General features: G+C 30.7%; 1 protein-coding gene across 12 annotated transcripts; it reads right to left on the bottom strand.

Moving 5' to 3' along the window:
- LOC120342254 (extended synaptotagmin-2-like) lies at positions 1 to 26845 on the bottom strand. 12 transcript variants are annotated; one of them, XM_039411007.2, is made up of 27 exons: positions 26488 to 26845; positions 24901 to 25010; positions 24640 to 24698; positions 24413 to 24502; positions 21036 to 21137; positions 20455 to 20609; positions 18244 to 18400; positions 17575 to 17751; positions 17014 to 17116; positions 16668 to 16830; positions 16042 to 16090; positions 15672 to 15761; positions 15304 to 15381; positions 14822 to 14869; positions 13854 to 13898; positions 11311 to 11391; positions 10728 to 10814; positions 10116 to 10193; positions 7470 to 7625; positions 6979 to 7117; positions 5750 to 5872; positions 4961 to 4987; positions 3586 to 3694; positions 3091 to 3195; positions 2620 to 2748; positions 2104 to 2259; positions 1 to 1712 (listed from the first exon to the last, which is right to left on the bottom strand). In XM_039411007.2, exons 1-27 carry the CDS (start codon positions 26709 to 26711, stop codon positions 1676 to 1678), a joined length of 2877 nt encoding a protein of 958 aa, XP_039266941.2. In that variant the 5' UTR covers positions 26712 to 26845; the 3' UTR covers positions 1 to 1675. The 12 variants fall into 12 exon arrangements, with proteins under 12 accessions (XP_039266941.2, XP_039266943.2, XP_039266944.2 ...); XM_039411009.2 differs by lacking the exon at positions 13854 to 13898 and adding an exon at positions 12720 to 12758; XM_039411010.2 differs by lacking the exon at positions 4961 to 4987.
- Between the last annotated feature and the right edge of the window lie 49 nt (positions 26846 to 26894).

Raw genomic sequence — 26894 nt, 5'->3', positions numbered from 1 at the left:
TACAATGGCAAGTGCCAAAATCAAAGGTTTATTTATATTTTCATCATGCATTAGAATTGAAAAAATCTGTTACAGAAATGAATACTTGTTAGGTAAACAAAATCTTGCATATATACAAATATAGCAAATATTAGGAAAACAGCATGTACCCAGGGTACACACTGAGTTGTGTAGGAATCATTATCCGACGACATTGACAGAGTTGTTATATTATTAATAGTCCAGTAATGATAACCGAAACAAGAGTGTAATTTATACAATTTTTTCATATAATAATCATTATTATTATTAATGGTAATTTATGAATCAGATTCATAATTTGCTAATAGTCGTATAATCTGAAAAAAAGTGTGCATAATATAAGCAGATAATATCTGACTATATTCAAACAAATTCAAATATTTTAAAATACTTGAATTCCGACATAGGTATAGAATCAGTAAAAGTATCACTGATAGGATGCCAGTTGAATTAACCAAATCAAAATAAAGAACATTTTGAGACTCATTTTATCACGTTATAAGATGCAATTGATATGAACATTCTTTTTTCATTACAATTCATGTAACAATGATACCACAGATGTGGCATATGTATGATTTTACCTCGCTAAATAAAGCAAGTGATGATTTATCTGTGTATTGGGGCAGATTAGTTCTCAAAATAACAATTTCTTAATATCATGGTAGTTTTATAGAATGCTGATATTGAAATCTCTAAACACACAAACCCTGACAACAGGTAGTAGTACTTTTTTAGGTATCACTAAAAAGTAAATATTAATTTGTTACAAGCTATTGCTAAAATTGTACATTGCTAAAAAAAGCAGTGCAGGAGCACACACTATTATAAAAGGTAAAATTATTACAAATGTTCATATATGCTAACTAAGTCAAAATTTAGGACAGAACTTTGAATTTTCGTATATTTAGAAAATATATTCCCATTCACTTACCATTACATATCCAGTTTAGAATAATATATAAGAGCGTAAATATAAAAGGCAGTGCAAGTTGAAAGAATCTCAAAGACGAAAAGGGCAATGGAGTTTGCAATAGACCCAGGATGATAGAGTAACATATTATTCATATTTTTTTATTTATGAGGAAATAAAATTTCAGTTAACACACATTTACAGCAACTATGAAAAAGGCACCTAAATAAAGCAGACAGCGGCACGAAGGCGAAGTTACAAGCACAAAAAGCAAAATTTCAGTTAAAGAACAAAGGATAATAAAGAAAGAATGTACAATATCAAACAAATATTTTTTATTCAAAAGATAAATCTTGTAAAATGTAGCCGATAGGACATGATTGCAAAGATTTCCAAATGATTAAAGAAGCGCATCACATTATATTTCAACATAAATAATCCATAATCCTCTACATAATAAGCACGAGACAGTAACTTATTAATGCAAATGGTAAAAGAGTTTACCTTGTTATCATAATAACTCAAGACCACAAATATTTAGCTCCTCTGATATTTTTGTATCTGGTTATACTAATGAACTAAAACATTTGACCATTCACTAAAATTAAAATAATCATTTGCCCTCCACATTTCTCAATTACGATAACTTTCTAAAATGACATTAGTACACATGAAGATCATATTAAAAAGTAATTAATAAGCAATCATGTTCAAGGGTAAATGAAAAAGGTAAACTAACACTCAGTCCTCATCATTTGCTGATACTTGCAGAGGAAACCTGAAAATTACAATGAATGTTTGTTAGATATATTTCACAATTCATGAACTTGATAAATTCAGTGATCGAATGTAACAATAAAAATGATGTATGAAATCAAAATATTAATCTATATAATGAAGTTATTTCGAGAGAAATTATAAACTGGTATACCGTCAAAAATCAGCCATCCATTTTTATCAATATCTGCACTAAACCAAGATTAACAAAACTCCACAAAGAAAGAGATTATACTTTATACTTAATTATGTCTAATTAAGACCAGGGTACTTTAAGAAAAAAATAGTCTACTAAACTTTTCATGTGTACGAGAAAAATTCTCAAATTTGTATGCCCAATACTCAAAGAGTATAAAAACTCCTATCAATATAATATTCAAAATCAAACATACCATTCATTGACAGGACTTTCCAAGTTATATTTTGCAAGATCCACAACAATTCGTCCCATTAATACTTTTTCAGACGACAGAAGTCCTGTTTTATTTTTTACCGATATATCAAGTTGATGATCTTTAATCTCACCTTTCAACATTTCATATTCAATCCTAAATATTATAATTTTTGTTAAAATACTCAAGTAGAGTTTTAAAGTTGAGTAGACAATTTTAATATGATTGGTAATTACTGGAACAGTAATGAAGAAATTATTAGAAATAACACGTAAAAATGAAGTACATAGGGTTGAGCAGAGATACAATTGACTTGATCTTGTTTTTTTTTTTATGTTAGACTACAACAAATTATCTCATGAGTAAATACGACACTAGCATAAACGCTTGTACATAAAAATTTTATAACCTTGCTAAAATAATACCATATAAAATACTCACAACAAAAAATATAGAAAAAAAATCAATTTACAAAAATTCTGTATTGTGAAAATTTAAGTGAATCCATCAACAGACCTTTCATTGAATACAGGATTCAGGTTGTTCTTAACCACTTTAGTTTTGCGTCTTTTCTTGCTTGGCAGTAAGTATATTCGAACATATGGATCAGATGTCTTGTCATCTTCATCACATACTATGAGTTTTCTAAATAAAATAAGTCAATATATCAGCGACAATAAAAAGTGAATTCAAAAGTGACAATAAAAAGGTTATTCTAAAATAGAAAAGATAAGTCTACTAATTTAAAAAACATTTATCACCAATCTGAACATATGAACAATATATAACGTCATTAACGTGGCTAAAATATACTAATATTTAGATAAAAGGACTTGCTATTGGAATGTTGGTTGAGAAAATCTTAGGTTATTGATAACTATGTTTCGAACCATTTGCATAGTGTTTTACGTAACTGATCTCATATCTGGTACTTATTTAAATTTTATCAAGAGCACATGATACTAGAAACACACAGCTCAAACTTACTCAGCTTTATGTACATCGATCATTAACTTTTCTTTAGTTGATGAGTAACTCAATGTTAGATTGAGTCGTCCCAGAGCAAATTCTCCATCGTTATTAATGACATCTCTGTGAGAAAAAGACTTTTTTTTATTATTTTTCTTCTCCATATATTAACGACATATTATTACAATCCATATGCATTCATTTAATTCTATTGCTTATTAAAATTTGTGATTTTATTAAAAGTTAACACCAAATTCTCCATCGTTATTAATGACATCTCTGTGAGAAAAAGACTTTTTTTATTATTTTTCTTCTCCATATATTAACGACATATTATTACAATCCATATGCATTCATTTAATTCTATTGCTTATTAAAATTTGTGATTCTATTAAAAGTTAACACTGAAAATAATCGTCCAAATATACCGATGCATTACACGATTCACAAAGCCATTTTCTAAGCAGCTGATACTACAAATAGCACACAATATGAACATTTCAAAATCTGTACCGTTTATTCAATCTCTCTTTTAAATTGTTTCCTTCGAATACATTAGATATTTCTGAAGTAAACGAATCACTTCTTCTTGTCCCATTATGCGGTGGTTTTCTTGCATTTCCTTCATTAATTAAATCAAAACAAAAAATAATACAACACTCAGGGTAACTTGTTATTACTGCACACTGGTAAAAAAAAATTTAAATTATTAATGTCAAATTTAGTGGATAATAAGAATAGATACAAACATGAAAATACAGGTGTTCATAACGAAACAAGAGTCATGCAAAAAAAATATATGGTCATGCAAACCAGCGAGCAATCATGCAATAATAACCCATAACAGATTACAAATTTCATATAGAAATATATACGAACAAAAATTCAGATGGATCATTTTTTCTACCTTTGATTTCTAATATGATCAAACACTATCACAGACGGTGTCCATATTGTCTATTTGTAATTTAGAAATTTATCACTCGACTTTGTAATAAATCCTTTAAATTGAAAGGGCATTATGGAAACCCTGTATGTTTCTTTTTCTGTAAACAATTTCCATATGTATTTGATGTTACTATGGCTAACATACTTTTATCATTTCTTCATCAATATTTAGACTTTAAAATCAGTCACAAATATGAATGACGTTTTCTATAATGTTGTAATGAAAGCTACAATAATTCGAATCCCACAACAGGCAACGAATCACTTGAAAATAAATTTTTTATTAAATGAGAAATTCAGAGTATAGATGAATATGGGTATAGGATTGATTGATGTATCTATATATAGACCATTCGTATAATATGTGTAAATGGGATAAGGAATGGATAAAACTAAGATACCATGCATTGTTACAGTGCACTATATTCAACCAGACTAAATCTGCACACACAAAAGCAAAGATAGAAAATTGCAACACCAGTGAATATGAATCAGTGCATATGGAGAAGTATGAATTGCAAAAACACAACAAAAGCATAAGAACAAATAAGTATACAGATATTAACTTCTAATATCTCAAAAATGTTACGCAATATTTTAATTCTGTGTGCTAGAAAATTAGTGTCAGTTATTCACATAACTTTCCTTCAGTGGTGAAAAAATTACAAGTTCCAACATTATATCTATTGGAACTTATTCAGGTTTCATATAATCAATGCAAAATGAAATCTGTGAATCATATATCACACCACCTACAAAAGATTGCACAATAAACAAATTAGAGCAAGAGTGCTAAAAGAGCAAGAGCATTGCAGAAATTACATATAAGATCTACTACTTTATTTGTGCTGCCAAATTACAAAATATACAAAGATTGCACAAATAAGTGAAAGAATAATTGAAGTATACAAGAAAGTGCTTGTGCACACTGAACTCTTACCTATGAAATATGCCAGAGATTTATCAACTGAAAAATTTAGTCACAAAATGAATGAAGCTATTGAATGAAAATTTTATGAAAAGAAATTACCAATGGGTATATATTTTCCCACTGCATAATTTGATACTCCCGTAGTATGTGTACCACCTAAGAGTTAGGCCATAATTTTATTACGATTTTCCTCATTTGATTTCTATTACCAGTTCGGGGGCTGTCTGTGTTAGCCAAGTGAATATACCCCTGCCCATAGGTTTTAGTCCCTTTACACAACTTGATGTAAAATAGGCGAACAAAATTAGTTACCTCCATATTGGTACACATACTGGAACGCCCATAATATCCAAATTATTTCTCATACGTAATATTATTTTTCTGATACTAATCTTTCTGTGGACAAACAAAAATCAGATACAATTGAGAATAAACCAGATTTGGATCTGTGTCTAATGGTTGTAGAACATCTGCTTCATAGATAAAGTGAAATCAGATCACCCTTGTTGAGTAATTCAAATTTTTCTATCGAATTCAACCAATGTTCAATTTTGAATAAAGGGTCTGAACGTATGTTTTATTATCCTTATTTATGTTAAGATTGTGCCCAAAATTAGAAAAGTGGCAGAAGATTCAAAGTTAGTTTAAAGTCCACACCACCAGTATTTATGATATTCTTTGGTAAAACAGTTTGGTAGAATAAGCATGCTAAATGTGATAAAGACTTTATAAAAATGACTTGCATATTATGTTTGGAAACAATTCAAATGTTACGAGCATGCATATTTTTTCTCATACCAAAGTCAATTCCAAGATCATTTGTGCTTGAGCTTTCAGAATGTTCTGAAACCGAGCGAGTGCCTAAGACTGAATCAACGAAATCGTCACTTGCAGAGGTAGACAGTGTTGTAAGTTCTACATCTAGATGAAGTCAAGATTTTATAAAAGATTGAGCTCACTACAATTAAAGACTAAGAACAAACAAATACCAGATGTTAATCACACAAGTCTAATGTCAAATCATTGGATACCATAAACAACAAAGTGAAGATTAATTTACTTAATATAAAAAGAAATGAAAACACACAACTACATGAAATCTAATAAGCAAGCGATTGAATCCAATCTCTATTGATATTGTGTTAGCAAATTTGATCAAAGCTCTCTAAATTGACATGACTAACCTAATTCAGTAAATCCTAAGGTAACACTAATTTGTTGATGGGCAAACTCATAACTGGGTTATTAACAGAACCACTAGTGAATGTTAGATGTAGAGATAATATATAAATATATACAAGGCTGTGAAATAATATAATATACTTCATAATATATTCATTAAAATAAGAATAGTTGATATTATATTAAAGTGATACAAGTTAGTTATAGTTATAATTAATCATAGCTTTATATACATGACTTCTATTTGTGTTTCAACTGTCAATGCTTTCTAAACGCAGAATATAATTTTGTTGAAAATAATTCTTTTTTCTTCCAAGTCTTCCTTTCCTAATCTTAATTTTTTTAAACTTTTATCACATAGTCTGTCAGATAACTGAAACTTGCCACTTCATTTCTCTTATTCCAGATGACATTAACTCGACTTTCTGCTGCCTGAACTTTTCAGCTGTTTGCGTCTAGGGCCTGACAAATTATTCAATTATACATAAACATTAATTAACCTTCATATACTAGCAGCCATTGTAATTTCTAACGGTGAGTGTTTATAACGGTAAATGTTGATAATTTTAAGCAGTGAGTAGTAGAATAAAAAAGCACGAGCGTGAATGAAAAATTACAACTAATATTGTTATGGATTGAACAGAAACCAAAAAAATCTAAATCACCAGGGTAGAATAAGTAAAGGTAATCCAAATTTTTCAACCTCAGACAAATACAGTATTAGGTCCTGATCATTATGTCATTGTTAATACAGTTATTATATGTCATATACATTTTATGTAAAATAATATATCACGCGAAACTGCAATTTCAATCCAATTTTACTTCACTAATTCATAACAAACCTTTCAAACTTTTATCATCATTTTCGGAACTTTTTATATCATCAGTTCCACTGGTTGAGTGTTTAGATTTTGCTATGACAAATGCAGATGATTTTGACGATGAATCAGCAAAATTTGAATTTTTTCTTGGCATCAGCAACTAATACAATATAAGTATATATAAAATACACTAGTAAATTGTACAATGAAAAGGCTTTTAGACATATTAATGACAGTATAAGGTAAATTTTATTTATGATTATATGAATAACATCAGTACATCACAAATACAATAGAGCAATTTGGAAAAATCTTTCTAGAAGTGAATATGCAAGATAATCTAAAACGAATAACAGCTACTCAGATAAATCTCAAAAACTACTTAGTTGAAAGTTTATAAAATAACATCATATCATACAACTTTCACATATCTTCAACCAAAAAGTAATCTGATTTCTTAGAATGATACCACATAAATCTTGCATTTCAAGTAGCAAGAGTAATGAACTTACTCGCACTGACAGTCGCATTTGAAGTTGACTTTTTGGTCCAGAGTTCAAAAGATGAAACGGTTCTTCTTTGGTCATGTCTGGAGCTTTCAATAATTGACTGATACGAACTTTCACAGATCCTAGCAATTCATCCTTCATACCTTCACTATCACAAACCTAGAAACAAACTTCCGATTGTTAGGAACAGGAAAGCTAAATAGGCCTTTGCAAAACCGAGCTTACAAAATATATTAGCTAACATAATTCAAGTTAGTACATGGCAATTAAGGGAAGTTACATCTGATGTAACAGTAACTTGTGGAATATAAAGTATGCAAGTCACCCCTTTTTGAATAATTGGGTTTGATGATTAATTTAATTATCGAAACCAGGATCAATAACCTGAGATTTTTAGCATACTATTTTAGGGACTATTACAGGGATCATTTCAGAACTTTCAAAATAATTCTTGAGTTAACGCTTCAAATTTCAATCTAATATTCATCAAATTTCAATCTAATATTCATCAACCAATCTCTGGTTATCATTACTTGGTTGAATTTTCTTCTCTATGCTCTACAACAAACGTTTTATTAGGGTATCTCGACAACAATTCTTTTTAGATTTTTTTCAGATAATGATTTATTTCCGAATATTTCAAGTCAGTCACAACCAGCCAATAACAAAAACTATACAATGCAGTTATTGAACATGCTTGGTTAATAACATTTTGCAATGGTTTCTTATGCACGGTTCAAATAGAAATTCTGAATAGCAAAAATCGAAACTACAATGTAAATTAGGAAAACATGTACAATTACAAAAATAATATTTATTAGTCAATTGTCAATCACATAACAAAATTTAACAGCTCAAACTAAATCGGTATTTTTACCTGGCAGAAAGAATTACTGTGCAACATTGACTAAATAATAAAAAATACGAAAAAAAACGTAAAAACTAGTCAAATATGAAAATATGAAGAGTTACCCAGAATTTATCAGCATGATCAAGTAGCAATAAACTTCAAATTTCTGAAGTATTTTTTCTATTATTTGTGAGTCACAAAACTACAAGAAATTCATATTTACTAAACAAGTTGAAACCAAATGATAAAAAAAGTTCTACGCTATTGTTGTGCGAATATATTTTACTAAAATATTTGATTGCCTTTCCTGAAATCCAAATATAAATAGGATTCGATGGCAATTCTATCTCCAATAATCAACATAATTCCTAACCAAACAAAGTTGAAATGTGTGTCTAGGTCTATATACAGGGTGACTAAAAATGGAACAAAACCGAAAAATTTCTCAATTACTTTTGTGAAAAGGAAAAAATAAATTTTTGACCATTGAACTACCGTTTGCGTATGTTTGTACCAAAAGTTTCAGTAATATAAGAAGTTATGTTCTCTCTAGAATATGTTCCACATGTCTTGCTTTTTTAGATCACCTGTACCTTAATTAGGAATTGCTGTAGATGGACAAACATTTTTGTACAGGGTTTAGTAAGTGTATTTCAAAGAAATGTGTGTATTTGAATACTTGTTTTATTCGATCATTTGTGCCTATTATAATACCAATATGTTGTTAACTTATACAAAATCAACAAAAAGAACTGCCACAGTGTTAGAACATTTGAGCACACAATTTTTGAATAATTAAACACTACGCAGTTCATTCCAATCAATTAGCATGGAAATTGTAATAATACATTAGGAGTTAGAACGATACAATAAATAGCAACCATATTTATTGAGTAATTGCAAAAACACACAAGAGTTAGCATAAAATAAAATTGAGACCCAGTCACTACCGAAACGAGAGCGAACAGTGTGTGATCATTGGCAAAACTAATCAAATATGTGATTTTTATTTAACCAAGCATACCACTCATCTATATTGAGATAAAAAATAGCAGAGTGGAGTCAAAAACTGAGAGGAATAATGAGAACAGAAACTAAGTTGAATGGGATTTAGAGAGTAGAGCATGATCCTGTCCTGAAGTTATGAATTGCTATTGGGATCAAGTTAATGAGATTTGATTATCAGATATGACAGAATACCATGAAGTTGATTGTTGAATTGCCACTGAGAGCTATGACAAATAAGACTCACTTATATTCCGGAGTATGTTCAGATTGTGGAATCTTGGTTTAAGTGAGATTTGTACGTTGTGTTAGCAAAATGTTTGACTGTGAATCTGCAGACTTCAAATCTCTGGTGGAAAGGCAATTACTAGGGCTATGTAAAGTGGTTTGAACTTTAGCGAACTGTCTGATGAAAATTCTCATGTTATCAATATGTATCATTACTAGGCTACTTGTAATATAATTTGTGACTAAGACTAAAATACTCATACTAAAGTAATGCACACAAACCCACACAAAAAATCATGAGAGCCAGAGTGGCAAATCACCTAATAGAAGATAATAATTCAGCATAAAACAACTAGAAGTAGTATTATGAAATCGCAGGAGAATTTTTTTTTGTATTTATGAACTGAGTATTAAATTTCCTCTGTCATTTCAAATACATACATGGTGGACATAGCTGTAGGGACTACATCATTGAAAAGATGTCAAGAAGTGCTTTCACTACAAATACTCTAAACGTTTCACACAATTTTGTGCACAATGATCGACACACTGTTGGAATTACTTACGTTCGTACGACGGCGTCGTATACTTTTATTAACTTGACCAAGAAGATTGCCAAAGCAAATATTTTTGCTGCTTTTCACCTAATTCGCAAGAATTCAGCAAACAAGTTTATGACTACGACATGGCAAGTCATGGGTGAAAAATAATCACAAAACAGGATTTATAATGAGCAACAATATGGAGCACTCAGCAGTCAGCGAGCATAGCTTTAAACAGAATAGTAAGACTTTCCTTACTCGCAGACTTTTTAAAATATTGTGTATACTATATCCATAATAAAATATACAGTGTCGGATAATGGATGTCTATTGACAGTAAATAGCTGTGCCTTGTCAAGCAAACACATATTGCTATCATATTACTAATCATATGAAGTCCATGCCTGCGCAATGAGAAATTTGATTAAGAATGGAATAGTTTAAGCTAGGATGTATGTACCGGTAAGTCATCATAACATGATATGGTTGCCAATGAGGTCAGATGACTCTTCCATGAAGTATTTTTTATGCAAGCCTCATTTTCACATGATTTCATTGACTAATGCGCCTAATGACAGCAATAGCCTACACATTATTCCAAACATTTAAATTCACATATAAAATTTATTAACTTACGTTAAAATTCAAACTTTCCATTCTTGGATTTTGTATCAATGCTCTGAAATTTTGTTCCCAAACTGGATTATTGGTGTTTGCAGCAACCTAACAAAATATATGTTCGAATGATCATTTGAATTTTAATCAATCATGCATTTTAAAGTAAGAGAAATAGACTGCGAAATAAGAGCAGGTTTAATGCTGAGAATGTTGTGAGTGTGCCCAATATTCTAAGTACAAAACCACGACAGACTTAATAAGGAAACTTGTATTTTCTAGAATATATTATGACACCACGCATTCACATATCAGTTTTAGAAATAAGCATTTTGCATGGAACTTAGGCTTCAAAATTTCCTATTCTTTATTTAGGTGCAATACCCATGTCATGCATAATCACAGACCGGATAATTTCCTTTAAATAATTTCATCTTGAGATATTAGAATGTTAACAGAAACAGACTGCTTGGATTTACCAATGGCTCACTATCAAGATGTGAGATCTCAAATCTGCAATGACATGCTGACATTCCAACAAGCTAACAACTGATATGTACATGGCATTTTCTGACTTTCAAGGAGAAGAATAGCTAATACATACCTTTGTTTTGAGGCGTTTTGTTTCTCCAGGAAGTTCAATCTTGACAATTGGACTTGGTTCATACTTGCCTTCAATCAAACCCTTGATAAAGTAAATGGGATGGTAAGTTTCTTAATAAACTATCATCTGATGAAAGCCATTATTAAACTGGTTTGCAAAAAATGAAAAGGTGCAATTTAATGTGATGATTTATCAATAATACAACAGGAAAATGGTACGATAATGAATGGTGTTTCTAAACAGCAAAACATTTGAATGGATGAACAGTAATGCACATTGCAGTCATGTTCAAGCTCATCCCAAATAGTCACCTTTTATCTTAATAGTATCAAATATAAGAATTCTCAAGGAATTGAATGACTTCATAAAAAAGTCTCAATTTAAAATTTTAACGATACAAGCATACAACTTGAAAATGCATATTTCATGCTATTCATGCTATTTCAGTTATTTGAATATTGGTCCATTCGGTATTTTAAATCCCCTGCTGTTTGTTATGTTGTTGTTTACAGAATCATTTCATTTTGTGATTGCAAAAAACATGCAGTCATATAGCATCAATCCGTCAACAAATGCTTTTTATCTTTTTTCCAAAATATGAAGAATAGAACAAAGAAGAGATCATGCAGTCACCAATCATGCAATATGTGCAGAAAGTATTTTCTAATAAGAAATGGTGATAAGATGCATAGCATATGATATAAATTTATTGCAATTCCGAAATTTAAGATTGTTTAATTTATTCATCCATCATCACAGGTAAAACGAAATCTGTACGGTAAAAATAAAAAAATGGATTTCGTAGAGGAATAAAAAAGCTTGATATAAATTTCCTTCCATTGCAGTTTGTTTTCATCCTTAAAAGCTAGAACATTCACAAATGGGAAGTCACTATTTATATGAAACCTAGTAGCCTTATCTTCTTATTTTGAATTGTAATAAACCGATAGGTGATATTTAAAAATATTATCATCTTAATACTCTGTAGAAGAGTTACATCCGAGCGAAGCTTAGAGACAGGTTTGTATCAAAAGACAAGAACTTAATAAGTATACTGGCTTTGAAAAAGAAAAACAGTCCAGAAAAAGCCAACAAAAACATCTGCTTCAAAAACGAAACTTGAAGAAAAGTCGTAAAAAAGCTGTGAAAATCACTAGGTAATTGAACTCTCATAATCCAAAATAAAAATTTAAGATAATTTGAATATTGCAGTTCTCAAATTGGCTGGTGAGTTGATTGCCTTTGACACAACATTAGCTGCTGTGGTACAGTAAGTCGGTCCTTTCTACCATACAATAATTTGTAAAATAATTACGATATTTGAAGCAAAACTTCAAATATGTCTTAAAATCTAGATTTCCATATATAAATAAAAAAAATTAATTTTCACAGCAAATTCACACATTTACGCGGGTGAAAAATCTGGAAAATGTCTTTGTATTTGAATCCTTGTTGGAAAAAAAAAACAAGAATTATCATTATTCTGAAGATGATAAGTATCAAATACACTGCTTAGCATGACTACATAATTGATACACATATTCCACATTTACAATCAACTATTGGAAGGGGAAGTTATTATATCAAACTTCATTTTCCAATCAGTTGAAATTGATGTCTTACGAATTTGTTCAAAGACTGGTGATCAGAATTCAAAATTAATGTCCATAAAAAAAATTTTTAAAAAAATTTTATTACGGGATGTTGCCAATCGGAATTACTCATTTTTGTGTTTGCTGATATGACAATATAATACCATTATTCATATTTTGTAAAATTTTTCGATTTTGCAATGATATCTTGATGTATGTCAAATTTTACATATATCATGATTTTTTGCACAATAGTTTCACTGATAATATTAAAAATGAAATAAAATGCAAATGAATCTGTAGTTTATACCAAGCTGAAAAGTTTGCAAATAATTATGTTTTTAACAAATTAGGCTATTAGATATCTTACAATGTGATAAACCATGATATAATTGCTATTAAAGATGTTAGGCAACAGTAAGAAGAATAAGTGTTCAAACCAATGCGAAGATGGCAATTCGAGAATTGTTCCAAAAGTTTGGTGGCATTGGCCCTCCACATTGTGAGAATGCATAGGCAAAATCCAAAACATATACTGTATTTCCCGGCTATTAAGTCACTTTTATAGACCCAATTTTTTGGCCTGATTTAGGGGGGCTGTGGTATTGTATATATTAACAATGAATCAAATAAGCACGTGCCATTATATCTGAAGTCCACAATTGCGTCCCTAGGTGGTTAAAATCCCCCAAATATTGAGGCTCTGACTTTGAAAGGCAACATTTCATCTCAGCAATAAACTGGTATGAGGTTGAGGTGATTTAACACTCCACTGGACCAAAAGATTATTTCACCATGTCAGTAACTATAAGTATTGTTGCGCATGCAGAAATGTTAATTTGGAAAATTGCTTCATTATTATTAGGATTCACTATGTGTGGCATTCATATTGATGTATTACTCTACTCCCATTGTTATTATTATATTAGCGAAAGTATAAATAAACTGTACTTCGGTGATACGATGAATGGTATTTGCTTGTTTTAGAAGTACTCGCTGAAAATAAAACCTCGTTGTCACACTAGAAATTTTCCAAAATAAAATATTCATGACTTCCAAGTAAAACGATATTTGATTTTTTCCTTTAGGTTGCAGAAAGCAAGGCTGTGTTGGAAGATGTACATTTATATTGAGCAATGTATGATTCGAAGTTTCACCAAGACCACCTTGTTTAACGTAATTTAAGAATTAGATTATGTCCATTGAACTAAGCTAGTGGTTTCCAAACTGTCGTATAGGTAATTTGGACTGTGACGAAAATATCAATCCATTTCTCATCTCTATTGCGTTTGGAACTTACAAACAAAAAATGATCAATCAATATTAACATTGAGAGAAAAGTATGATTGGCCATTTCAGACATTCAGTAGCATTGTGATCATTTATGCTTACCAAAACAAGCCTTAATGAAATATACATAATTATAGTATGAAATTTCAAAGTGAAATTTTTTTTCAAAGCGTCATGATATTTACTAACAAAAGTAAATGTGGCATGTAATTTAAAATTTCGCGAACCTATGCAGTAAGCATTCGCAAGTTTCGAATGTGACTGATCATTGTCTGATAAATCAAACAAGAATATATCACTCAAGAATAAATTCACAATGAAATGTTGTCTCTCATATAGACGCTCGAAAATGCATTTGCAATGACCATACTGAAAATAGTAAAACTTAAAATTGATTTCCGCTATATGACAACAGTCTCAATCTCAAATATGAAAAATAAATGACATTTTATTATGAAATGATGGCTGAATCTAAAGCCCAGAAATAGTCGATAAAGACAAGTTATCTTCGCTCAAATAGAAAAAGTCTAACAGAGTAAAAGCAGAACTTGAGTACATTACAACATATGTAACTATAACATATATCCTCATGCATTTTTCAGCGTTAGGAGGCCACCATTTTGTCTTACCTGAACATCACTTATTACGGGTATCTCAGTGTCGTCACATGTTTTAAGCTGAAATCACACACTTCAAGCATAAAGTACGGTATCAAGGTAATCAGAAAATCACAAACAAACAAAATGTCTAAATATTCAATTTAGAAAAATCTTAAATTCAAAACTTTATAAACAAAGTGTAAAAAACACAGCAGCCTGTTGGGCATCAGTGGCTGATTGCCCAAAGCCTTGATTAAAATGGAAACACGAATAGAAAACCATACAATCAAGATATTTGAGTTATAGTCTTTAGAACCAGTAACCACCATTCCAATTAGATGCAATTAGCGCCTTCATAATAAAGAGAGTATGAGAGATGGGAATTATTTGTATCCACTGAGACAGTTATAGAATGAAAAACTTATTGGGTGATGTCTTATGGTAATATATAAATTATATCAGTGCCCACTGATCTCCTGTTAACTCTTGATAAATTAAAATAAAATACATACTGGCAGATCTTTTGCACTATCAATGTACATGTTGAGTAAGGCTGAATTGAAGTCATGCCTTCCTGCATATTCCATTGCCTGAAAAATAAAAGAAATAGGTTTTCATAACTAGATTTCCAACTAAGACATTTTACAATGATAAAACCAATAATTTCAATGGAAATTCAAATGATACCCAAACAAATTCAACTGGGACTAAGTTATGTTCATTAGGATTTACATTCCAACCCCATTGTCAAATCCGCTAGGTGTACTTCCAGTAAGACTGAATACAAATAATCTTTAAAATCAAACTGATATAGAAATATATTACATGTATGCTGCAAATGCAATCATCGAATAAGAAATCATAAATATTTTATACATACATCTCTAACATCTCGAGGATTGTCTGACAAATCCAGCCATTCCAATTTGACATGAATCGTTCCATGTTTCACATTTGAAAGAGGAATCCACTGAAAAGTTAAATTTTAAACCTTATTAGAAAAATACTAACAATAGCCATAGGTGGAAATAACTCAAAAAGTTCATTTTGAGCAGGTATATCGATGAGAATTCACTCTCTGTAAAGTATGAAAAACAATGCAGATCACTTTGTGTCTATCTTGTTTATAGATACACCATAAAAGTTCTATACATATTTTAGTTTAGTTTAATATTGCGAAGATTCATTTAGTTTGGTGACATAATACTAGTAAAGAGACTTCAGAACAAGGCGAGTAAACTTCAACCTACCTCATCAATGAGGCCTTCATTGTAAACATTCTTTAGTTGAACTGAAGCTCTAAAAATTATATAAAACAGTTAAAATGAAGGAATATAATAATCTAATAATATTAAAATTTTTGTCTTAACAGTACTCTTCACTGCCTGCAGTTACATACTGAGCATTTTTGTATTAATGGTATACAATTTACATTCTTATCTATGAAGCCTAGGAAGTGAATGTGTATGATACGAGGAAAATGATAAGCCCTCAAAACAAGGTATGCTTTTTTATTTCAATCATAAAACCATGAAGATGCTTCAATTTATCCAAAGAGCAGAGACCGAATACAAAGGTGCAAAAGTCATTTCATAATAATTTGGATTGATAGTTCGTTCTGTTATATAGTAAGAAATTTTAAAATCCTAAACAGAAAATCTTCGAAAATCTAAGAGAATGTTTCATACTAGAATGGCTGTTTTTTTCTCACACAATGTGTCTTTATGCATATGCTTATTTACCACACTCAAAATGTGGAGATGAAATTGAGATAGAAAAAAATAAATTACTGATAGTACTTGAATTTGAGACATTTCACTGGCAATGTCCTATGTCATTCATAAAAAATTTCTCCCACAAACACAAAGTTACTCACGATCCAAGGTAATCTGCTTTGGTCAAAGCACCATCATCATCATACAATGTTATCTCAATGGTTGAAGAATGAACATCCATGACAATCGCATCAAATGTTTCTTTCCAAACGGGATTGACATTATGCTCAATAACTTTGGTGCGAAATTCATGACTTCGACCAACTTGATATATGAAATAAGAAAGGAAGTTGTGACAAAATGCTAATTTGTTTTGACCATCGAAACGACTATAACTGGACTAGATTATATAAATATGAAATGCTTATATTCAAATTTTCAACAGCAATAGTGCATTAAAATTTTCAATTCAATGTACAATGAGAACATATCACATTTTGGTTTTACCTTTCACTTCAACATATGGGTCACTTCCTCCACCAACACCTAAAATTTTTCTGTCTTTCTCTTCGAGATTTTTTGCTTCGATAATATGAATTCTCACAACACCCTGGAAATTTCACAAATACATAGTGAATAACACATCCTATCAAATTTTCCTATTCAAAATGTACAGGGCCATGAATCTACCATACAAAATTTTAACAATGGTCAGAACGGAAATTTTTATTGATTGTATGCATAAGATGTGACATAGGTCAGGTAGAGCCAACATTATTAGCATTGGGGGGTAATATCTTCTCAAGAATAAGTAATTTCAATATGCTCAATCCCACCAAAATACTCTGGTAAGTAGGCAAAAAAAAAAGTCCTTGAAACAAATTGAGTTTATGTGCCCAGAGTCTGCAGGGCCTGTTCAAAGCAATAAGGAAAATGGGTCTTCAGTAAAAATTCTGCTGTTTATCTTCTTTGAAAGTCACCTCCTGCTGGGCAACAGTATTATATATGCTAAAAATGGTTTTTAATTATCATAAAGTTAAGATACTTTTCAAAAGTCATTAAATTTACCTTAGGAAGAGGATGTAGTAATTTACTTATATCAACATCATCACATAGTTTCAAAACATATTTCTCTGGTAAAACCAACATACTGTGAACACAATCTGATACAGAATTACGAAGGATGGAGTCAACACCAGGAAGATCGAAAAAATTTCCGAGATCAGTCAAGTCAAAGTCGATACTCTGTACAGTAAATAAAGAATAAAAGTACAATGATGAGCCAGACAGAAGCTGAATATATGTATTACCGGTAGTTATGAAGAGTACTTATATAACTTTCTGTTAAATTATTTAAACTAGTCCATATAAATAGAAGTGTTATTTTATATTCAAGAGGCAAAACAAAAAAATATTCATCCTACTAACTTACTAACATTCATGCAGGGATTAAGAATTGGCCTTATAAGAAACAGTGGAAAATTGTATTAGATTGAAACATTCATTCATGTTTCCAGTTTTTGAAACAAGAAATTATAGCTATTAATAACTATTAAATATATGTAGAATAGCATATTACCTTATTACAAGCAAATATTACCTTATTACAAGCATATTACCTTATTACAATTTTTAGTAGGGAGTGTTTTAGACAACTAATATTTCATAATTGAGAAATAAATATTACAAAAACAGTGTTTCAGCAACAGTTTAATTTGATTCAAATTTAAAACATACCGGCTGATGAACAAATGCAACGGAAACTGCTCCAGCCAGAGGGATATTGCTGATTAAAGGTCGAAGTTCAACTCTCATCATACCTCGCACACTCAAATTCTTTATTCCAGCACTCAATTTATTCACAGTAACACTGATGTTACAATCACTTTCATATCTAAAAAAGTTGGCATATTGTTATAACATGTTTTAGTATTTATTGTCAATGATAGGACTCAGAATTTAAAAACAGGTTGTCTTTTGTATCAAAATCACTCATAGTGAGATCCCATATTTCAAAAACCATGCTGAATTATAAATAAATCACTGATTTCACGATATTCGAAGAATGGTTCCACGCCAACCCCCTGAATCTAACCACTGATTATTGTGATTCATGTTAGAATAAATCACTGATTATCACGAAATTCAATGAACGGGTTCACGCGAACCATCTGAATCTCACCCCTGATTTTTCTGATTCACAGTGATTTATTTTAATGCAAATTGCAATAATCAGTGGTGAGATTCAGGGATTCGCGTGAACCCGTTCTTTGAATGTCGTGATAATCAGTGATTTATTTTTAATTCAGCATGATTTTCCCAAATTAGGGAACTCATTGCTACTGATTTCGAGGGATGCCTGAAAAAGTTTGCAATAAAAATGGGAAATGATTCGGAATGGAAAATATCTATTTTGAGAAATTCACTCCTTTCCCATTTTTTGAGTCAAATCATATTCGCTGTTGAACTTCACATATTAAATTTTTGCCTAAATCAAGCATTTCCAATGAATAGCAAAATATAACTTTATAATATGTGACTATTTAGATAAAAGGATCACTAGCTAAAACTCGATAAACAGTGACTTTGCACATTGGGTCAAAATTTGTTACTAGGGCTTACTAGTCCTGGCCCAGACCTAAAAGATGGGAAAATTGTATCCAAACAAAACCATTCTGAAATTTGGAGTTGAATGGAATCTTTCAGCTCAAATCAACCATTTTATTTGTGATGATAGAACTATTTACATTAATTCTTATAAAGGATTTGGGTAAAATTGGTAGGCAGAATGATATTATACAACAGTCATTATCAATATATGAGGTCATTCAAAGTCATAATAAAAACAAATATGCAGAAAGGTTATACTGCGTTATCAACGCCACACATACAGGAAATTATTATTTAATACACTGCCTACATGACTAGTACCTCAAGTTGGCTTTACATGACCTGTATAGCTTTTAACAGTACATAATATTCAATATAATATATTAAAGAAATTACGGTACTGCTCAAAGAATCTAGATTAAAAAGTATTTCCCCTATAGCAAATGAGGATGCAATTTTGCAAAATATTATTAATATGACATAGAGTAAACTACTCTTATCAGTTATCTGCAGACTTTTTATTATAAATTCGAATTCAATTATCCAGATGTTGACCGAATGAAGTGGTCAGTGTGCACTCATTTTTAATTATTTATATGCACCATTGTAGATATTTTGTTTGGTGTTTACCTTCCATTATCATAAAAGTAAGGCCAACAGATCAGGGAATTTGTTTACAATACCACACCATGTACTGTGAGTTGTGACTATAGCGGATTTAGTGGAATAAATATAAAAGTGGTCATAGGAACAAAGCCACAGTACTTGTTATTTCTAAGTGCCAATGCTGTATAAAGTAATTAAGTAAGATAGACGGACAATTCACATTTTTAATACCACTATCGAGCGCCAATATTTGCCAGTTTTATTCATGGGATATATTCTACTCGGAGGTTAAATTTCTATAAAACAACATTGGCCAAAGCAAACAGTCATTGTCTATTACCATCGAGTTAAATTTAATGAAGCAGGTTTCCAAAAATGAGATTAACTGTTATATTATTAAACATATTTTGTTGCTTAGAAACCAAATTTACTCTCTTCTATTTTCGTGGTGACTTCCACACTAACTAGCTGGTGAATTAGGAGAATTAGGTAGATGTCTATTCAGATACAAAAATAAATACAGAAAAGTACAAAAGCACAGATATAACAGTCTGTTTAACCTGACCTCAGAACATCTTCAGCCAGAAAATACCTTTGTGAAATTATGAACAGCAAATACAAACGAAATGCTGCCTTAAGATAGAACAATGACTTATTTTCAGGAAGAAATATGCCAGCTATGAAGTATTCACACAATTGAAATTGAACGTGCCTAATACTGATACTACATACATAATTTGTAAATCCATGACAATCTCAGTTCTTCTAGTTTGTTCATCTCCATAAACTTTAATACCAGAAACTCTGGGTGATTTTTCACCAAGATCTACTTTGGAGAAAGTAAAACCTTTCAAAAGTTGATTTGAATCACATATAGATGGTTCCACCTAGAATTTAAATGTAATCGGGTAAATAGATATATGAAGAAATGGAACATTGGGCTTTGTTTGTCAAATATATCATCAATATGACCATGCTATATACCAACAATTATGCCAACTCATCATCATGAGACACTTGGAATCTTTGTGACATCCTTTTGCTTAGTATGAGAAAATCTTGTTTATCCAATTCAATTTTCTTAATCTAGCTTACAAAGCGAAACAGTTGTTCATGTCACAGCTGAGATATACTATCTTTATCTTTTGCAAAGGTTTAATCAGGGGGATTGATGACATTTTGAAAATTTCCAATAACTTGTCACACCAGAGTTTGTAGATTTCCAACTATGTATATAGTCTACTGCCAGATAAAATTTTCAGGCAAAGTCAAGGGTAGAAATCTATTTGTGTAAAACCAAAATATCAATATACCTTTTCCACAATAATATTTTTGACAAAATCACTGACGTAGGGCCATAATTGCTCAAGCACCGTATTCAACCATTCAGCCTTCTCAACATCCGGAAAATACACCTAAATGAATAAGCAAATACAAAAAAATTAGAAAATATTTATCCTGATACTAGTATCTGAGGTGAATATTTAGAAGCATATGTTATACACAGTATGAGAGTTGGACACATCCTATTATGTTGTCATATTAGGTCAAGGATCTTATCTTGGGTTCAAGACCCATTCCCACCACCTCAACCAAAGGAAAAATTGATTGGGAAAGCATTGTCCAACTTCAAAAATTAGCGGCAGCCTATGCATTAATGAGAAATTGTCCACAAGCTTGCTCACCATAAAGGCATATAAACACTGTATAAAAAATATGGTAGTGAAAAAGACTGACTGATGTCTCTCAACTTGAGGGAGGCCAATAGAAAGCTTATAATATGTAAACTGGCTTCTATGTGTGCTGATAAATTATATACCGTACTTAATATTTTGACATATGTGTATAAATCTGTTACACGCTATGATTTTCATTGAACTGAATCTGGGATTTTTGGAATCCGGAGTCTTATTTGACTTTTTTCATTTGAATAGTTCAAGTTCAAAACAATAGATAACATATTAGACATGAAAAACTGAAATTCAAATTGCAAAATTTATTTGAAGCAATGATAAGATCAGCATTCTATATTATACCCCTGTGTACTCAATCCACATTGCATGAGATGGCATAGAGACCAATGACTATTTTGGTTCAAGAATGCAGATAGGGGTGCAGATCATTTGCGAATGTATTTCACAAAACTCTTGTCAATGGAATGTTGATGTGCGAGTGTACGCCACGCCCACGCCATCTACCACAAATACAAATTATAGCTTTTCATTTTTGTTAAATTTGCCTATCTTATAATGATAAAATGTTTTTCTGTTTGTATTATGCCAGGCATGGTGAATGATAGAACCTATCATGAGGAGGTACTGTCCATCTGTGGCCCATTCTTGAAAGATATAATCTAATATTGAATAAATAAAAGTAGAATAAACTGTACCCTGGAGGGATTCTTGGTGGAATATTTCAACATCAGATAACAGAATTTTTTCAAAATATTAAAGGTCAAGAATAAATTTTAAAAAGATAAAATTTTATTTTGTATGAACTCGATGAACTGCTCTTTCTCACAATGATTTCTTTCATATAAAATTTTTTGACTTTAATTTTAATAAGATAAGGAGTCTTACACAAATTCTTTTCATATTTTATCAACTTCGCAAATACCAATTTAATTTTTATTACCTCGATTTTAATTGCACTTTGCACTGATCTAAGTAAGGGGGTGAACAAGAAATGGTTTAGCTAGTATAAATTTATGATACAGCATGGAGAATGGTAATAATGACCTATGCAGTGATAATTTGGCTGGTATGCTTGAATAAAGTAATACTAACCAAAAGCATGGCCTTTTACACAAACCCCGAGCTGTAAATATGGAACTATTTATCAAATGGGATAACCTCATTTCCAATTCTTGAATTTTCCTACCTGACTAATAACACAAGAAGTAAAGTTAATTTTCCAATTATATTTATGTGTACCAAACCAGCTTTAATTAATATGTGATGTTACATTAGGAAGTAGTTCAGGAAGTAATAATTGCTAATATATAATATATGTTTTAACAGATGAAGAATTATTTTCCAAAGGGGTTGTTATATTCCTGGGGACTTCCAGAAGCAATCCCCATAAAATTCTAATAATCTTCAATTATATGCTTCATACAACTACTTATCTTCGGTACGGGCACAATAATTTGTTAAATTAAGTCAAACTCAAAAATATTTCCGTCTGAAAAGTGAACATCAATCTGTAAATTATGAAAAAGAGCCTACGCTATCATTAGAGAAGTCACAGGAAACTAAAACTTGCTAACAAGCAGTGACACTCAAGATTCTGATATCCAATTAAAAGTTGAAAAACAAGGATTTTATTCTATAGTACACAGTTGATATCAAAGTTTGAAGTTTTTATAACAAAAAATATTTGAAACTAGATCATGTTATGTGAATTTGCCGCCAACAGACTACTCCTTGAATTAACTATGGAGTACCTATAACCTAGGTCCTTGAATTAACTATGTTTCAATACAGTGGGTTCGGTGTGACACAATAAATCATTTGTTATTCATAATATTTCAAGCTGTTTAGTTCTAGCCAGTCAGTCAGTCACCTCTCAGCCGTCAGTCATGACAACACTGCGAAGAGTTAAAAATATTGTTGTGGGCACATTCAAATACTTACAGCTAATCTATTGAATAAATTGATTCTATTAGTATACAAGATTAATTAAAAATATGGATGCAGTGTATTTAAACACGAGCCATGTATAACAAAGATAAAGCCAGGTCCAGTTTAAGAAAAGATTTATTTATAGATGGATTTGATTGATTTAATAAAAAGCTTTATATTATCAAATACACAGATCGGAAAATCTTTCAAACCAAAACCCTATTATAATTTTTGTGTGAATTGCTTTGTTCAAAACTAGCATTCGCAAAAGTGATGAATAATTTAAATTGTAATATAGGCCGCAACATGCAGGTAATATAAATAGAGGTGACAAGCTGTGAAGTGGTAATTATCGACAAGCTGCTGTAAAACTATCAAACTGTTGTTGTGTAAGTAACTAGCATTTAAAATGCCTCAGGGAAAATATAACAGCAAGTTTGAAAAAGTCATACAAAATTCATTATCAATTCAATTATTAATCCTTATCAATTCATTCATAACAGCTGCAAAGCTAATAGTATTTATTTGGAGAGAAAATATCTTTCACACGTTGATAGAAATCTAATATAAGTAAAATATTTATTTTAAATTTACTTCATCATCTGCAGGGCTTGTGGTTTTACTCTCTATATAGATATTAGATAAATGATCATTAAGGGCAAATAATTTGGCTTAAATTTTCTGCATTTTGACAAAGTAGAAACTTGAATGCATCACATTCACTGATAATCTAAAATGAATAAGCAAGCATAAACACAATCTCAACAGGCAAACGGGGCATGATAAAATTCATAAAGAAATTGACTTATCTTTACTAAATGATTTCATAGGAAAAGGTTGACTCAATGCAATTTATTTTACAACATCATATGACTCTTTATTAATGTCCGCTTGTGACACCATATAGGTCATTAACATACCCTGATACACCTGGTTTCAATATGACAGTGGATAAGACATAGCTCCATGCTCTCAGATATAGTATTTTTATGCAACTCATTCAGGATCGCATTCGCATAGTGTGTTGATGTGATGAAATTATTTTAAGAAGTAAATTTCCACCTCACCCATGATGGTAAATCTTTTCCTGACATTTTGTAAATATCTTTAACGGCCTGGAAATATTTTCTCTCATCTTTTGCAATGTTGCTTAGAACCTGCAATATGTGAGAAAAAGTTCAGATGTTATCCCAAGTTACCCACAAATAAAATACTTATATAGTGCATGAACTGTCAATGGAAACGATGTTTTTTCTGTAAAATTGTTATTTTATTTATTATGATACACTCTTACCTCAGAAATAGCTTCTTTCTTTCTTCGTCTGTACTCTCTCCAAGTCATAACAAATACACCTAGAATAGCAAGCAAGTTCAAGTAACTATTTATGCTTTTTCAGTATACAATGTTTTCTGCACAATATAATTCATAAAAATAAACCAAATGAAATGGTAGTGGTTTTACAACTATTCCATACTATGGGATTATAATGGTGTATGTTTACTTTTGACAAATTTATATTTTCAAAACATTTTATACTATTCAATATTGACTTACCTATTACGAGCCATAGAAAGCTGAAGCCAAAAAAGCCAGCAAGCCACACCACAAGAGCGACTCCCAAATACTTCGCACCAAAAGCAATTTGGTTGACAGTGGCTAGAAGTCTAAAAAATGAAAACAAAATAGTGTCATTATTTTTTTTAAATATTTGGAAAATCGGAAACTAATTTACTATTTTTTTTCAGTTCCATGAACATTCCTAGTTAATTTTATAACATTTTCAAATTACTTTTTGCTAATAAGCTGCAAAGCTTGAAATGTTCCATTTCTAGCATAATATTAGCCTATCAGGTTTTGTATAGGGAGGCTAGCAATGTTTAAATATTTAATGTAGCTAATCAGCAGCCAGTAATTTAACTTGGCAATAACTACTTGAATTTGAAGTTCGAACCACAAAGCGCTGTTTGTGCTATAAAAAATAAAAACTGAAAATTGAAATACAGTAGTCAGTAATTCATATTTCCACTCACTAAATACCCCAACACCTATGCTTCAAAATGTTCAAATATGATATTACTAGGAGAATGCTGTTGAATACTATTAAATAGTTTACTATGCTGAATAAACTGGTGGAGTGATTAATTCATGATACAATGAGCAGATAATCTCGAAAAAAATGTTCATATCATTAAAATACGTTCTATCAAGGTAATAGGTATTCTTACAAGCAAAAAGCTATATAAAAAAGATTTTAAAATAAAAACGGTCATAGTATAGAATTTGATATCATTGAAATATGCTTATATTAATAATAAATGTAAACAAATGAGCAACTTAACAACAAATATGAGGAAGCTAATAATGGATAACCATCCCCAAAAACAGTGATGATAAAACATTTGCTCATTTAATATCAGTACTGGAGATGGTCCAGGCACCATACATAAACAACAGCACCTTCACGTCTTTTCAAATCTAGTGGAATATAATTCCACTTGACCCGAGACAAACATCGTTCAACAAAATCTAGGATAAAATACATAAATCAGATATACAAAAGTACTCGAGAGGAAAGAACAAAAGAATGGTAGGTTGCCACTTGACATTCATAAACACAGGTTTTGTTCAATAGACCAACTGCTAGACCAACTGGTTTTGAAATAAAAGATGGACAAAACCCATGATTACAAAAAAAAATTTCAAGTCTGATATTTCTGAAATATTGAAAATATATAATACAAGATGCGGCAAATGAACTAACTATGGTAACATTCCTTGGAAACACATGGCCTTCCTTTGGGGTTCATGAGCTATGTATTGCTATTGGCTACGCACAATTTGCAACAATTTTTTGTGTTTGAATGTCAAAAATATATTTAAAAAAGCAAAACTATTTGGTTAACCATGCAAATCTAAGATACCTTTTAAAACAGAATGCTACAATAGGTGAAAACAAAAAAGATTTAGTCTGAAATGATTTAAATATTTGCATTGAAATATTAGTTTTTGTACAATTTTTATATTGGTCTGTGATATACTTTAATTGAATGATGGTGAAGGTATTCCATGTTGCATTTTTGCTGACCCTTTTACAGACTTCAATTGACATAATTTTTAGATATTAATGAAAAATGCAATTACCTTTCTTTCACAGCAATCATAGCTCCAGATTTCTTTGACTCGACTGCAGGCATATCAGTGTTGTTTTCAGAATCCTCCATATCTTTAAAGACAATATCTTCTTCATCAGACGATTCAGAAATTAGACGTTCTTTATCGAGTTTATCTTCGTCATCAAGATTTGAGATGCCCCCCACTGAAATGCCGGAGTCGATCGGCCTACGTGAAGTGGCAATATTTTCCATTTTGTTTCGCTTCCAAGGAGTTATTTATAACATTAAGTATACATCTTAAAAAATATACAAACTCATTTAAAAAATACTTTGAATAACAAAGAAAAAAATCATCTACAAAGGCAATACAGTTATATAATACACAACACAATCATACACAGAGTTTGAATTTAAGAAAAGAAAATAATAAACAAA

The sequence above is a fragment of the Styela clava genome, chromosome 3 (genome assembly GCF_964204865.1).
Source record: "Styela clava chromosome 3, kaStyClav1.hap1.2, whole genome shotgun sequence".
NCBI lineage: Eukaryota > Metazoa > Chordata > Ascidiacea > Stolidobranchia > Styelidae > Styela > Styela clava.
Note: the sequence above shows the minus strand (reverse complement) of the source record. Positions and strands in the feature narration are given on the sequence as shown.

Coding starts and splice junctions, on each gene's coding strand:
- LOC120342254 (XM_039411007.2), bottom strand. CDS start 26,711: ATGGAAAATATTGCCACTTCACGTAGGCCGATCGACTCCGGCATTTCA. Junction 18,401..20,454: donor GTCATGGATTTACAAATTAT/GTATGTAGTATC, acceptor CAACTTTTTTAG/ATATGAAAGTGATTGTAACA. Junction 2,749..3,090: donor ATCGATGTACATAAAGCTGA/GTAAGTTTGAGC, acceptor TATTTTATTTAG/AAAACTCATAGTATGTGATG.